Source organism: Neolamprologus multifasciatus, chromosome 17 (genome assembly GCF_963576455.1).
Source record: "Neolamprologus multifasciatus chromosome 17, fNeoMul1.2, whole genome shotgun sequence".
Lineage (NCBI taxonomy): Eukaryota > Metazoa > Chordata > Actinopteri > Cichliformes > Cichlidae > Neolamprologus > Neolamprologus multifasciatus.
The window spans coordinates 23,000,318-23,017,005 of record NC_140455.1 but is presented as its reverse complement, the minus strand read 5'-3'; the positions used below and the strand labels follow the sequence as shown (position 1 = coordinate 23,017,005).

Here is a 16,688-nt window from a genome sequence, read left to right as displayed (position 1 = left end):
GCTTTAAAAGAACCACCCACAAGAAGTGCAAAACATCTGCGAAGAGTATGTTTGTTTAGATAGCATAATAAAATCTTTTCTGCTTCCTCAAATGAAAAGAAAGGGTGACGTCTGTAAATCACAAGTTAATTGATATGATTGCTAGTTATAATACAACATTAAAAAAAAGACAGGACACACTGGAGAGATTATGTCTTATGTCTATGATGTATTGACAAAAGCAAGATGTTGTGGGTGCATGTGCCACCCCACTGAAAAAATCCTGGAAACGTCCCTGTTTCAGACCTCCTTTTCCTTTCCTTCACCAATGGCACGAAGAAGGTGGGAAGATTTGGTAGTTCTTACAGATAACACTGTTATCTGCGGGTTTACGTTACTTCTGTGTTCCCAGCTATATCAGTGTGTGAATGTGTGTGTGAATGGGTGGATGACTGGATATGTAAAGCGCTTTGGGGTCCTTAGGGACTAGTAAAGCGCTATATAAATACAGGCCATTTACCATTTACCATTTACCATCACAGCAAAATATAGCCTAGAGGTGGTCAAAAAATATCAGCTACTGCACATTAGAGAGCCTCTCTTAGAAACTTCTTGTCAACCCGCAGAAGGTTATGCAATATTTTTAAGTAATCTTGTCTTATTTGGTGTGCACAGTCTATAAGGATTACCCTGCTCGCTCGCTCACTCACTCTCCCTTATAATCTGCTGATGATGACGTTATGCTGCAGTTCCTGGGCTTCAGTTCTCGCGAGGTTACGGGAATCCAGACGCTCTCTCTCTCTCTCTCTCTCTCTCTCACTCACTCTCAGTTCCCCCTCCTCCCCAGCCCTCCCTTCCCACGCCCCACTGCGCTGTGGGATAGTGGCACTATAAAGTATATCCTCTCTCGGCGAAAGATAAGAAGCCCGAGACAGGAGGGGGATGAAGATGGCGGACGCCAAGCAGAAGCGGAATGAACAGTTAAAGCGATGGCTTGGCTCGGAAACGGACCAGGAGCCTCCTGTTTTGAAAAAGAAAAAGACGAAGGTGAAGTTCGATGATGGCGCCGTGTTTCTGGCCGCCTGTTCGAGCGGCGATACCGAGGAGGTGCTCCGAATGCTTGACCGGGGCGCTGACATCAACTACGCCAATGTAGACGGTCTCACCGCCCTCCACCAGGTTTGTGTTAGCTTGCCGTGTGTGTTTATGTCAGCAGCCGGTACCATTAGACATAAATATCGACTGGCTGCTAGCAAAAGCTTACCCTGGTACACCTGTCAAATGGAAGCCATTCTCATCCCGTTGTTTACCTACCTAGCATACTCGTCCTTCTCGACGGAGAGAAGGGATGAATCCGTTGGCGTCCTCCTGAGGCTGTTTAACTGGTAAACCGCGCTAACTATGCATACACTTGTCTGAGTATAAGTGGCAAGAAGCAGCAGAGTCAAACACCTAATTTACAGGGCTAATTCTACTTTATGCCTCCATAAACTAGCCTGAGTCTGTAGGTGCAGTCTAATTGCAGTACTGCTGCATTTTTCGGGTTGAAACATTGGCTCGGTTTTATGTTGTAAATACAATCAAGCCAGACAAGCTCCTAGTGTCTGTGTGGTCAATTGATTATTGTCGGATCCCATTTAGTTGTGTTTGGAGCTTAATATAAACTGGTGTGTCGTGCAGAATGAACCCAGCAATAGATGGCTGCTACCTGGTTAGCAGTAAAAGTCGTTTTGTTGATAAACCCTCCTCCTCGACTGTGCTACTCTCTGGAGAGGAAGCAGAATGCTACCTTGCTAACTAGCTTTAGATACAACGTCATTCAGATACAGGCTAATGTTACGATTGCAAAACAATGATTGCTTGTCACTCTGACTTAAAAAATGCAGTCCCTCATTAATATTGGGCATATTAGTTTAATTGCCAGGAAAGAATGAATGGTAACAGCGCAGTATTAGCCCAGCGGAGTGTCTGCTAACGTACTTTAGCATGCTAAGATAATTGTCGTTAGCTGTGTGGGGCTTTAGCTGAAGTTAATTCATTCATTAACTGACCTGAGAAACGGCGTCAGCGGTAAATTATGGGCCTCATAATTTTATGCTGTTTGTGTATAGTTAATCGGAAACGCCTGTGTCATTAGTGCTTTTGCTACACCGGGATGTTAACCGTGCCAAGCTAGTCATTTGCCCGCTAACTGGGGTAGCTACTTTCACTAGCATCTGTACTTCCACAGCCGATAAACTGAAAATGGCACCTCATCTTGATGGGTTTTAGGCGGTGTGAGGTAGTTTCAGTCCAAATTGGGTTTAAAGCCTGATTTAAAAGCTTTAAAACCACCATGGATCCAGTGATGGAAGTAGGTTGCTTGTTGGTGCAGTAAGCTTACTTAAAGTTGTGACCAGGTTAAGTCCAGTGAGGTGTGCAAAAGCTAGACTAGAATTAAAACGTAAATAACAAAGAACCTGGTCGTGTAATTTATGAATTTGTTCTGTTGCTTCAGAGTAGCTTTTACCATTAAACAAGTACATTTATTTTAAAAACGATAGGATTTAATAACGTTTTTCAGTTTGTGCTTATTGGATCAAGTCATTACGGGTATACTGTTAGCTTTTACAGTGACACTTTTCTAAAGATATCTTGCTCATTTTGTATCAAGAACATTGTAGTTAAGTGTTTTTACTGTTTGGTGGAAATAAGAAGGGTGAAGGGTTTGTGGGATTTCCCCTTTCTGACTGCATGTTTCTGCCTCTGATAAATAATTTTTCATTCCCACTGGAAAATAAACTTTTATCCCCCCCCCCCCCCCCCCCCCCCCCAAGATTTTTGCAGTGTCTTGAAACAGTCAACAGTGCAAACATCAGTCCAATCAGAAACTGATCTCACTTTCAGTGCTTGTGAGGCTGCTGGGGTGAGATGATCAGGATCTGTTCCATTCCAGCCAAACTGTAACGCTGGATCTCTGGATCCAGAGAGTTGCAAAAAACATCAGAAATATTGTGTGCCAACCAGTTGCCTCTGTGTTGACATCCGAGTTCTCTCCAAAGGTGATTTGTGCAGCTTCTTCTTTCTTCTTGTTGAGTTGTGGCTCAGCACCAGGACTGTTCTCTGCAACATCCTGCAGTCGTTTGTCGCCTTTTGCGTGATGGCGCAACTGCTGTGATAGGCTGATGGAGAGGGGCAGAAGTATTTGGTTTAAAAAGATCAACCTTAACCTGACCTTCGTTCGCAAGTTAGAACATGCTGTCGAACATATTACAGAGTCAGATAATTTCCACATGTTTATTAACACTCACACTGGAAAGTCTGCTGGTGATCTCAGAAAATGAAGTCTCCTTCTTCCCTTTACAGAGACTTTATGGGTTCAGGTAAAAGAGGGTGATGCGTTTTACATGATGAGCCACAGGGAAGCAGAAAAACTCTGTCATCAAAGCAGACCGTTTCTCTTTGATTTGTAATGTACCATAGTGGAATTTTTATTTATCTAATTTATTTTTTTTAATTGACAGCATTTTGTGCTGTTTACATTTCGGGTTATTTCATATTAAACATTGAAGCTATGAAGCTAACATCCTCTGAAGAGGGAAATGGTGGTTGCCCCTCTATATTTTTTTTAATTTATTTTTCTCTCCCTACGTATTGCATCCTGGATATCAGTATTTTAATTTGAAGAAATAAAGGATAATGCTAGTGGAAACGAGCATTTGTTTATCTTGTTTGCACTAGCGTGGATAGTGTTTACATGATGTAAGGATTTACAAAACTATTCACATTAAATGTTTTATACTTGCATAGATCTCCTGTGATGTCACTTCATTACTCATGTCCACATGTCTCGTCTTAGTAATTATGAGCACTGCTTTATGCACCACCTTGCTCCCATGGTGTGTTTGTTCTCCAAGACTTAGGCCACTGCACAGATTAAAAGTTTTAAAAGCAGGTTTTAAGGCATGGGTCATCATCAGCTTTATCTGTATGTGATTCATGCATGGTTTTTTTTTTTGTTTTGTTTTGTTTTTTTGCATTAATTAATCCTGCTGGTAAATTGACCTTTCTTCAAGCTCGTAGTCTGCTTTAATGAAATCTGGAATTAGCATGAACCCCTCAATGCAAACTCATTGGGTGGAAACGTTGCCTTTTTTTGGGCTGATGTCCAGAGATGAACTTGAGTGAGGAAAGAATTTGAAGTGCGGCTCTCCGGACATAACCATCTCTGGAGACGAGGGGCTGCTCTGTGTGTGTTAAAGGCCATGTGATCTCTAGGTTTGGTGTTTTACCAAGGAGCTGAGGAGGGGTGATGGAAGGATTTGTGATTAAAGGGCGAATCCCAGGTTAAACTGCTGTTAATTTTCTTAAAGATGAGCTGAACAGTCAGTTGCCTCTCTTGTCTTAATGTCTTTGTGTGGCTTTTCTTGTTGCATTTTAGATAGACCAAAAAAAAAAAAATCCCTCCAGATAATAGCTATCCTTGTGAATGAGTGACCTCTCTTTGTTATGAAATGTGCCATGTTGCTGCATGAGGACTTGATCACTGGTGACCGGTGCAGGTTTATAAATACCACCACAGCCAACACAAGTTCTCCTAACTGGGTTTCAGTAGATGATACTAAGTTTGGGTATGACTCAGTCTGTAGCTTTGCTTTGTAGTTCAGCTCTAGTATAATCTCACATTTAGGCAAGAGGTTGCCTCTGTGAGTCATGAACCTTGTGTTTCTTTAAAAATGACCTGTTGCTGATGAACCTGTAAACATGTCAATGTCTTTTTGCAGACCTCTTAAGGTGTGTGTAAGGTGATGGTTGACCAGTGATGATGATCAATGATGTCACTATGACTGTGTACAAGCAAGAGCATCAAGGTGAAAAGTCACACTGTTGCCAGGCTCAGTCCAAAGGACTTTGAAGTTCAGTTGCAACACAAACATAAGGACCAACGTCACATATTTTCTTCTCACAAACCTCAAATATGCACATTTTGCAAGATTTAAAAATATTTATGCAACTCTTATTGCGATTACCATGCCGGACAAAGCGATATACCACCTCATGCAGATGTAAACAAATGGAGACTTTGTTGCAACAGCTTGCTGGGGTGTTGGCAATGCTTTGCACTGGAAAACAAAACAAAATAAGAAGCCTGACTGAATCTGAGAAAATGGTTGGTGAGACAAGACCAGCATGGGTTGTTGTTCTTCAGTGAGAACTCTGTAGTATTTCTAAATACTAGTGTTCTAGATCATATTAGCCTTAAGGGCTAGAGTGTCAGTGATACTTGCTGTGGGACTTGAAGTGTATAGGCATTAACTTCATTTGAGGTTCATTCATTCATTCATTCATTCACTCTTCCTGAAGACACAATTGTAAATGTAAATATCAGACATGTTTGATATTATTTGGGTAACTCTTCTGAGTCTTTGAGCCATTCCAGAGATTTAAGACTGGTTCTTCAATTTCTCACATTGTCAATATTTTTCTCCTGTTTCACCTCAAGGACCTTGGTGGGTACTGATATTTGGCACTCCTCTAGTCTAAGTCTAAGCCAGTATTAGAGAAACATTAGTGTTTCAATAGCTGATTTGAATTTGTGACGTGATTTACTGAGACAGATTGGTTCACCCAAAACACAGACTGCACGGATGCAGGTTGAGGGTAGAGATGGGATGTTTCAGTGAACTAGGGATCCCTTAGACAAGCGGAGATTCCAGATCACATTGGCTAAATTCGTCCCAGAGCTGTCGCATTCCAAGTCCTGTCGTTCTAGCCCGTGCATTCCTCACATGACGGCCGCTGGAAACCATAGCAAAGAGGGAGCAGAGAAGACATTCCTCAGCTGTCACCTAAACCCCTCCCCTTCAGTCATTCCCTCTCTGGCTTGACTTTCCCTATACAATGCCAAAGCCCAGCTGACTGGTGCTCACTGAGCTCCACTGAAGCAATTAGAGTGGAGGGGCTTGTCGCTTCACACAACAAAATCTACCCGCTGACCTACACCTGAACTTTTTCTTTGGCGCTCAGGGTCTCTGACACCCCCCCCCCCCCCGACCAAGGTGACAGGTTTCAGCTCAGCTTAACATGTCATAGCTGGACATTACAATGCCCATGCTCTGTTGACATTGCACACCCTCATTATTGCCCTAAAGTCTATGAACATAATCTTGCCTCGTCTCCATGACGACTCGAGGGTTGCTAGTCACTTGTGTTGGTGGATTTGCATGAACAGAGTGGGAGTTGCATAACAGACTGAACAGAGAAAGACTCTCTGGCGGTGCTTAGCAATTTGAAATAGTCAGGCTCATGGATCTGTAATGGAACAGTTTCAGACTATGTAGTGGAAGATGATGATAATGTGACATGGCTGTGTTTCTTTTCATCCAGAGCAGCATCAGTCATTTTAACACATTACATAATTGCTGTGGATCTCACTGCAGTCCCAAACATGAGATTCTCAGCTGTGCCTGAGGCTTGCAGTTGGCCACTGAGAGGAGGACAAAAAATGCCTTTGACACATTGCTGTCCTCCTGATAAACACAGCATGTTATTCTGTTATAGAACCTAGGCCTTCTGTCTTTTTGGAAGAAGAAGGTACACCCCGTCATCTCATTTGGAGAGGTCTAGGATGGTTGCAATCTAAATACCTGGTCCCACAGTTGACTTGTTTTTCTGTAGACTGTTTTCGACTCAAATTTATTTTAAAATGTGCTGATTTGGCTCTGATGCCGTCCCCATTCTGTGGTCTGATGTCCTACCTGCATAACTTTGCACATCACAACTGAAAGCTTATCTGCATCAAGCACAGAGCAACACATTCATTCTCAAGCACCTATCGTGAGCTAGTGGAGCTATGCTGCTATTGATAAAGGTGCAATAAACATCATCTCTTGTTGAACTTCCATATCTAAGACAGTAGCTTCATTTCTGACAAACATGCATAGTTTACCTGTTACACAAAAATGCCCAAATAATGCACTTTTTAAAGGGAAATCTATATTGATTATTGGTCTACTTAATTCCTGATTGTGTATCAGGCCTGTAGAAACCTTATGTCGATTTCTGCATTAAAGATCTTCCCTTTTCTGGTAGTTCACACGATAAAGGTCCAGGCTAGTGACTTACTAAGAGGCTCCTAATCCTCAAATAAGCCCAGCTAGATGGTCTGCCTGCATAATAACCTCCAGATCTGATGGCTGTTAGATAAAGACTATCTAGGATTACATATTTTGGTGATAAGCTGGAATGCACAGTGCTGTGAGTACTTCAGCATATTATGGGGTTTTGGAGGGGCTTTATAGCGTGTGGTCTAAAAGCGTTAGGAAAATAAGCACAGATGACAAAGCAAAACCTTTGCATGTAATTTTAAGTAGACGTATGTTAAGGTTTGGTACAGTATGTGAAGCATTTTAAATGCATTGACATATACCTGATCATCAAAAGCAACACAATTGGGGTCCTTTTGAGTGCTAGGGATATCGCTTGCTGTTAGGTAGCTTTAGAGTGTATTATTATTTCTTGACTGGTTAAAAACTTAGCCTTCAGTGTGATTTGAATATTAAAGACAACAATCAAAACTGATAACTGTTTGATATTTAATTCATTAATTTGTTGTGTACGACAGATGACCTTGGGATATACAGGAAGCAGGATCTTGTGAGTGCAGACTTTGCGTGTAGCATGTAACAATACATGGCACAAAGGGACTTTGATGTGTATAGGGGATGCTTTGTTTGCTTAAACTCATTCACAAAACTAGTTCTAGCTAAAGAGTTACTGGGGGAATGAGAATATCATAAATAAACCCCATTCTAGAATGTTAGCTTAATTTAAATGTGTGTGTGTGTTTGCACACACCACAGTATTTAGGCTTAAACAGGTTCTTCATACCCTGCAGTTGTAGCCCATTTTACAAGTCTGCTTTCAGATCACTTTTCTTGTAAAAGGTTGCACGGGGCTTTGAGGTTCTTTGTTATGGTTTAAGGGCAGACTTACAGGAGCTGCATAATCACTCATGCATTTCTAACATAATGCTGAATACATTAATTTAATAATTCATGGACATGAATGTAGACAGTCTAGTTTTTTATTGTTCTTTGTTCAGCCCAAACAGTCTTCAGACTGTCGTTTTTGAATATGTTTGACTGTGTCTTGTTATTCCTAATCGTTATTCCTAATCTTTATTCCTAATTGCTGCTCACTATAAGAGTTATATTTGTGTATAATTTCTAATTATACATTGCTGTTTAATATTTCAGAACATGGTCTAAAATCAAACAAGGAAACTGTACAGACCACATGAAAGACTGTATATTCTTATTTAGCCTCTGATTGCCATTTTGCGTAAATCTGATAAGTCATTGTCTTCTCTGACAGCATTGCAGTCTTAGAAAGCCAACAAAATATAATTTCCTCATGAAGTTATTAACTACGTAAAGCAAAACGGGGACCGTGAGAGTAAACTGTAGCCACCCTTTGAGTCAAAGAGCTGACAAGAATTAGTGTGGTGCCTGACTACAATGAAAGGTGTTGAGCTTTACACAGCAAGAACCAGCGCTTCATAATACTGTATGTTCGTGCGTGAAATAAATCTAAATTTAACCTTTGACATAGAACTGCAAGTATAAAGCTGAATTCCAGTCTGGAATGAATCACTGCAGCACCATTGTAACGAGAGCCTACTTGATGACTGAGTGTATATTGGAGTCCCGCAACATATTTTACTTGCGTATAATTGGCAGGTCTCTCCTTGTCAAGCTGGCCCTCCTTGCTGTTTCATTGAGCTTTTTTACCAACCCCATAATCATCAGCAGGAAGTCCCTGTGGTGTTTGTGTGCCAACACTTTGCAACACGCCAGGTCATCTGCTGATTGTGACACGTCTATGATACTTCCATGTACATTGTATTGACATAACATGTCTGGCTTAAAACTAAATGCCATGAATTGACATGAAGAGCATTTGTAGTTAGTAAATATATCAAGTCAGTGTATATGTTTAGTTGTAATTGGTGATGTAGGGTTTCTCGAGTATGGCAAAAACTGTTGTCAATCTTGATGCATTTGTTAAACTTGACTTGTCTTTTTGCAGGGGATAAATAAGGGGGTAATGGAGGGAGGCAGGGGGGTTGTCAGGTAGGGAGTTGGGCCCTGACTAGCTGGTGCTTTTTACCATAAAGCTCACTTGCAAAGACAACCGGCGACTCTAGGAGATGAAAAGCAGCTGCCAGCAACTGTTAATGATCCTTCCACAGGTTCATGTATAGAAAGCTTTTATGACCTTTATTTCCACATGGATTTTCTTGACCACAGTTGGATTGATCTTCTTGACGATCTTTCAATTTGGACTTTCAGTACAGTGGCGAAGCATCTTGTTGTAAAGAGAAGAGGTGTGCTTTCTTTAAAACACAAGACAAAATGAGAGCTTTGTAGCAAAAATGAAGGCTAAAAAGTAAGTTTTATCCTGGTTATCTTGTTTTCATGATCGTTGAAGACCAACATTGTAACCTAAATGAAAATCTAATAAGGCGTTACCTCACTGAGTTTGCATGAAACTGTTTGCCCTTTATAAGAACTGTAGGGCAGATGATTTATTTATTTATTTTTGTATGTGTGTGCGGCTCTGACACTGCTGGGATGAGATGCCAGAGACCTCCCCGCCATAGCACCTGAAACAGAGATTTTGCTGAAGTGCTTTCGTTGAGCATCGCTGCAGGTTGCAACTGGTTCACCTGGGGTCGTAACTCAGCTGGATCGAATTCCTCAGCAGAGTAAACCTGCTGCCATGTTTGAGGATTGCTGCTGTGACCTTGCCCAAAAGTGCATTTCGTGTCAGACAAAATGTCTTATGTCACACATACGTTTTTAGCCAGTTGTAATTATTGCATTGCTGGAAGCTGGCAGCACTGCTCTATAACAATGTAGGAAAATGAGACGCTGATCTCAAACCAGAGGTTGCTATTTTTACCAGCCTGCTTTTTCTAAGTGTTTTGATGAGGTCAGTGTTGCACTTTCTTTGATGGTTATTTAGCACCCTTAAAATTAGACCACATCTCCTTCACTGTATCAGGAAAACGTTTGAGTGGTTGATGATAAATAAAATGCAAGCTCGACTGCAGAACTGGTAAAGGATTTCGTCAGCTTTAACAGATTAATGACCGCCACTTGCTTTTCTGTATGCCCCCACTTTTTCAAGCTGCGTATAGTATTTAGCTGCTGTGAAATGTTTTTGAGATGACTTCAGCTTGTGGTGTTGTGTTTTTTGTTTTTGTTTTTTTTCCCACACCCTGTGGCATATAGTGCTCGTTTTCTACTTAAGCCAGGTGGTCTTGGAGTGATCCCGCTGTTGTTTGCTTGGCGGCAGGCACACGTCTCATGCTGAGTGTTTTTTATGAGCTGTTTTTGAAGTGAAAACACCTGGACTCAGACACTATGAATTCCTCATTGTCTTACAGAACAGCGAGTACAATTAAGGCAGAGGCTGCATGTCCATTTGTTGTCTGTAAGGGTGAGGTTACATTCTTTCCATTTAGTCTCAAAATGGCTGCATCTTCAGCTAACAAAGGGAAAGCGGCCATTGGCCCATTAAACGTCACCTGACTTTGACATGTCACCTTGTTCTTTTATTTGGCACAATTATTACTTATTGTTGCTTCCAGGTATTACATAAAAACCTATTTCATGCCCACTAAATAGTCAAAGTTGCTGCCTTCACTTGTCTGCACCAGAAATGCTACTCGTTGTAACTGATTCATATTTTATTGATGTATGACAGCAGCTGTTTAGCATCTAGAAAGCAGAAACCTCCCTGTTTTCTGATTGGAAGCTGTAAACAAACATGTTGGGAAGTAAGACAGGTTATAACCAAACTAATAGGCATGCTTTTGCCTTAGTTGTAAAGAGTTGTGTGTCTGCTGTGTCAGCTGGCATATAACCACTCCATTGGAGAAATGACTACATCCTGCACAGGTGTGTGGACATTAACCCACGCTCATCATGTGACTTCAGTGCTATATGCGCGTTAGTTCACCTGCATTAAAAATACAATATGACTATTGATAAATGTGTTTTAATGGATTCAAAAATTGACAAAACACACACAAAGTTGAACTGACAGTCTTAAATGTAACTCCATTAAGACTCCAACTCCATTGGGCTAAATTTTGGATGCTTTTTAATAAGACGGCTATTCTCAAACTTAAGAACCTGCGGACGGGCTCAAGAGCTCCTTTAATGATAACACTGATGATCACAAACCTTTTTTTCTCTTTTGCGTTTTCACTCATCTTAAACTCTGGAACTCACTGGATCTTAGAAATAGGTTATCAGAAATTAAACTTGGAGAATATATCGATTAAGTGTAACTGTACTCCTTTATACTAGAGTGACATTGATTTTTCTTGTTAATGCTGATCCATGTGGCCATGAGATTGACTGAACCTGCTGTTTGCTGTGTTCTTGTGAATCAGCCCATGCAGGCCATACTTTCCCTGCAGCTAAATGTCAGTGACAGTAAATGGGCCTGGACCTTGAGAGTCTTAAGTGCTTTGGCTAGTAATTTAAGTGATTCAAGATACGAGTATAGCCCCTGTGTATGCTCAGAGCTCATGCTTTGTTTTGGCATATTTCTTTCGTGTTCTTGTTTTGTCCCCCTGAAAACAAGAATTAATAGTGTGCCTGGTAAAGAAAAATGAATTGACTTTTACTGATGCAAAATACTAAATGTTGGTAAACGTGTAGCAGGATGAAATGTAATCTCTCCCTTTGTTTTAAACTCTTTTTATTAAAGTATTTGTTTAAAATTAATTAAAATTGATGGTCAAGCGAGTGAGGGTGATACTTTGAAGTCACAAAAGTCATGCTAGCTTAACAAAAAGCCTGACTATAAAATAAGATTAGGTAAAACTTAATTAGTGCCTTCGAACTCAATTTTATTTCCTTGTTTTATGGAGCATAAATGTGAGGTCACGAAGTCCAATCAAGCTGCGATGTTAATAGACTGTAAAATTAATAATTAATGACCCAAAACCACTCAAGCTGCTGTATAGGGAACCAACAATTTATTACGTTTTGGCACTAAGAGACAATAATTTCATGATCCTCAGTATAAAGTGACTGGGTATTTTTAAGAGATCATGTTCATTTGAAAAAAAATGTATTGCCTTTATTTTGATGGTAAAGACCTAAGCAGTTATTTTAAATGCTCACAATGTTGCGTGATGAATGGTTTCTGTATTTAGTGACAGTGCGTAGTGTTGTCACACGTTTATCAGCTGCATGGGATGCATGTTTAAGGAAACTTCTCACTAACTATTAATCATTAATATGGCGACGTTTAAATTAAAATTAGCATTCCTGTCCTGTTGATCTTTTTGTGTTTGAAAGAGAGTAAAAATGGATGCATCCGCTCTCTTAGAGGTGGTGATGGTCAGAGGGATCTGGGTGTTGGAGATTTCAGGCCAGAGAGGAACAGGAAGTGGCTGTTTATTTTTCTCATTTCCTCTTTGAGGCTCCACTAGTAAGCTTGCTCCTTCCACTCCCTGTGCTTTTATCACTGACACCAGCCCATAACACAGACATATGTGCGAACATGTACACTGCTACATGCACCATCATGGTTCACAATTTCCCTTACAACAGGTTCTCAAATAGTTTCATAGATGACTGAGGGCTTTGTTGGATCTGTGTATCAGTTTGTAATTTGGGACTCACTTGAGCAGAGATTGTATAAGGAGAATGCACCGAAAGAATCTTCAGTAGAAATCCATGTCTCAGTAGAGCCAACAGGGAAACACATTAGCCACTGTTGCACTGTGCATGTGCATAGTAGAAGTTTACTGGAGTTTCAGCTTTGCAGTGGTGGATGTTTCTCTCTATTCATTGTCATAAAAAGATAGGTGGATTTTTTTAAATTTCCTGGCTTGTATCCATAATGTGACTAGCATGACTTTTGCTCAGTGCTCCTGTGGGATAAGCAGAAATGCTGTTTGTGATGCCTGTAAGACCTTTTTTGTGAGGGTGCTCACCAAAACCTTTCAAGCAGTTTTTAAATCTGATTTCATTGGATAGGCTATACATGTACTTATTATGCGAGTTATCATTGAATTACCGATTCATTTTAAAATGGCCTTCAAAATAACTGCCTGGATCTCTTTTCAAGGTGGTTACTGAGGTCCAAGAGTTGCTTCTAGAAGGGCTTTGCCCCTTTATGAAAGTTTTCTTGTGTACCTCAGTTCACCTTTTTTGTATCTTCAATAATCAAAAATGAAACTACCCACATAATATTTAGCTCATTTTGAGCCACTCCACTATAAATTTAGTCTTGTTATGTGTGATTGTGTAGTAGCTATTTTCTTTTTATTGCTACTCTGGTCAGCCATATTTATACAAATAGATTAAATGCCTACCAGGCAGATGTACCCTTTCCATTTAACCTCTTAGATTTGCAGCTTGTTGGTGTGAATGATGACAAAGGACCGTTACATGGAAGGATGGTAATGTGGTTCAGTGCCTCTTCAGTCAACTGAGCAGTCTGTAGAGAAGCATCTACATAAGGGCTCTATTATATGGAAATATCAACAGAGGTCGTGTCTCTCCATGACTATCTGACCTCTACCTCTCCTCTCCCGTTGCCCGCTCTCGCCTTTAGACCCCTGACATGGAAACAAATTTGGCTCTCAAGTGAGGCTATTGTTGAGGCTTCTGGGCAAAAGCTCAGGCGATGCATACAGTTAGAATCTTGCAGGCATTTTTCCCCCTCTTCCACAATCCTGGTCTCTTTCCATGGGAATCCCAGGGCCATATATGGTTGTCCTCAGTAGCAGCAGCAGTTAGAGCGCTGAAGGAAAGTGTGTGTGTGCGTGTAGTTACAGCTCCCGACAGAGCTCATGTAGTGTAGGGACCCAGCTGGTCGCCTTGCAGCGCTTCAGCCCTCCCCCTTGAACCCTCTGGCCTCCTGAACCCTGCCAATAGCACAGGAGCTGAAAGCTCTTTGTCTCAGACGTAAATACACACTGACATAAACACACACTTTCACATGTATACCGCTGTATTAAATAAAATGTCCTACTCCAGTTTTCCCTAAAAATGCATATAATCTCTTTCTTTGCTTTCCTGTGTATTTAATTTTTAATATTTATCCCAACTCTTTGTCTGGGTTGATGCATGTTACTCTCTCACTCTCTCTCTCTCTCTCACACATGCAAATGCAGACACATGGGGCGCTCATACTTACATGCAGGCGGTAAGAAGGAATTCCTTTTGTGGAAGTGGCTGTGTGCCTCTGAGCCGGTGACGTAGCCCATGAGGAGTGGCCAGAGCGCTGATGCCTGAACCCTCAAGGCTAGGAGTATTACTTATCTGGGAATTTCTCCACTGGTATGTTAGTCCAGGTCCTTGCTGCGTACTGGCTAGGTGGTAGCAGAGAGAAGTTGTGCTGTTCAAGGGGGAGGGAGGAGGAGTAAAGGAAGGAAGGCCAGCTTTGAGCTCCAGCTGAAGCTACTTTACTGTACATAGTGTTGCTTTATATAGAAGAAAGCTGATCTTTCCCTAATCAAGAAAGAAATTATATATTATTAAGCTTTTATTGTTTCCATGACTTAAACACAAATTTTGAAAGCTATCAGGGCTCTTTCTCACCTGATTTTTTTTTAAATTTTGTATTTTTGTTTTTTAAAGCGTGTAGTGAGAGTGACTGAAGCCTTTTGTGGACTAAACCTTTTACATAGTTACCCAACCATCAGCGTTATAATCTTCTGTTTTACTGCTGTTGCAGTTCTTTTTAGCAGGGAAAAAGCAAATAGGGAAAAGTCCCTATGAAAACTTGCTGCAAGGTGTGTGACTTATCCTGAGCAATCTGGACATTGTTCCTAAACGGATATGCCACTGTTGAGTTGTGAAACACACTGCCATTGGCAAATAAAAGAATAGTTCTCCCTTGTATGCATGGCTAGATCAGTGTCTGATTATAGTAAAATGATCCCTTCATGGATCATATGTATTCATATTAAATTATGCTCATGGTAACATTATTTCATATGTTAACTGAGTGTGGATATCAGGTAATAGAGGCCTTACATTATGTCCTTAAGTGCTAATTACATGATAATACTCCAAACAGCTAAGCAGTAATGTACAGTCATGCCAAGTGAATGTTATTGTTTGCATATTAACATCTACTGCCAACGTGTTTAATTATCACCCTGTAACTCATCTATAAAGATGTGGCACGACTATATAGTCAGTAGTACAAGTGAATCAGATGTACTGCAAGTTTTCTTGCCGTATTTGGGACTTGCATGCTGTGCATTGCATGCAGCAGTCCATAAGCACTGTGAGATTAGGTGATGCCAACATATGTTAAATGGCTGATGACATTTTTGTATTACTTCTGGAAGTGGACAATTACAATAAAATCAAAGCATGTAATGTTGAAGCATATGTATTTATGTCACATTATTCATTGCACTTGCCACACTAATAGACCACTTTCTGTGAAAAACTATCAAAAGTTAAAGGAGAAATTGATTGATAAAAATGTTTCCTAACCATTTATAACATGTGATTTTAAAAATGCACAGCGGGGTGTGTGTTTGTTTGTAAATATATATGCCAGTTTACTCAAGTTGAAATGATACTCTAGGTATTATGGTTATTTGAATTGTTCAAGTTCTCCTGTTGTAGACGTCATCTGTCTTACCAGTTGATGGCTTTTCTTAACACCCAGACACATCACTGTCAGTCAGAAGTCCTACCGTGGGTGTGCACCATTGACACTGTCATTCAGTATAGAATAACCGCCAACATAATAGCCTGGTAGTCTGTGGCAGTGACTTCCCTGGCACTCCAAGCAGTAAATTGTGCAGAAGGCACAACAGCAGCTTTCTGCAGGGTGCTCGAGTCCCTCATCTGAGGGTGCTACTAAAGGAAGTCAAGAAGGGGAGGGGTCTTGAAGTGTCCCCTTGATGTAGAGTGCTGCTAAATTGAGCTTGGAGCTCTCTGTAAGATGTCCCACTAGATAATGGACCTACCCTTTTTATAGACGAGCAGTGGCTATACCCTGTACCCTTTCACTGTATCAGGCCATATACTGTTCCTTATAAAGTGTCACTATGACACTTGTCAGATGGTGAGTTTAATAAAAAATGTAAATGTGGGATCCATGAAAGGAAATAATGAGTTTAGGTCTGCAATTAATAAAAAATGACGGTGGACACATTTGAAATAAACCATAAGAGTACAAAAGGTTTAATCTGCACAGTTTCCTCCACTGTATTGCAAAGCAGGCAGGCCAGAGGACCTCTGACACCAGGTTGGCCTTGTGCACCAGGAATTGTAATTTAGATACTTACACAACAAAAACCAAGGTGTGTGTTTTTGTTTTTTATTTATTTTTAATAAATCTTAGTAGCCTTTCTCTTCATGCTGATAATAAGAAATTAAGACCTGCCGCTTTCTTGCTTTTCCTGTGAGCAATTAGCGTTACAGCAGAACATCAGATTGTACTGAAGTACTCCTGCCAAGCCAGGTCTAACAACGCTTCTAGTGAAAACTAGTCAGTTTCACAGAAACTCCTGAAAAAGAGAAACCAAGGACCAACTTTAATATCCATGCACAACACAATAGGGTTCTGGGTGAATGACTTCATATCACCACACCAAGTCTTTCGAGCACAATTATTGGCAGTGGGACCTGCACATATGCGTTGTTCATCCCAGAGTGTTGGGAGTCCTT

At 40.7% G+C, this 16,688-nt stretch overlaps 1 protein-coding gene across 17 annotated transcripts in view; it reads left to right on the top strand.

The window, feature by feature from the left end:
* Positions 1-803: 803 nt before the first annotated feature.
* The window catches only part of ppp1r12a (protein phosphatase 1, regulatory subunit 12A), a 55,721-nt gene continuing 39,836 nt past the window's right edge, over positions 804-16,688 (top strand). For 8 of the 17 annotated variants that reach the window (XR_014870146.1, XM_085137612.1, XM_085137620.1 and 5 more), the window contains exon 1: positions 805-1,158. Coding sequence is in view for 16 of the 17 variants with exons in the window: in XM_085137612.1 (XP_084993738.1) it covers positions 922-1,158 (237 nt within the window). In the remaining variant the exon portion in view is untranslated. Of the gene's footprint in view, positions 1,159-16,688 lie in introns of all 17 variants that reach the window. The other 9 variants (XM_085137615.1, XM_085137614.1, XM_085137613.1 and 6 more) reach the window with 2 other exon arrangements.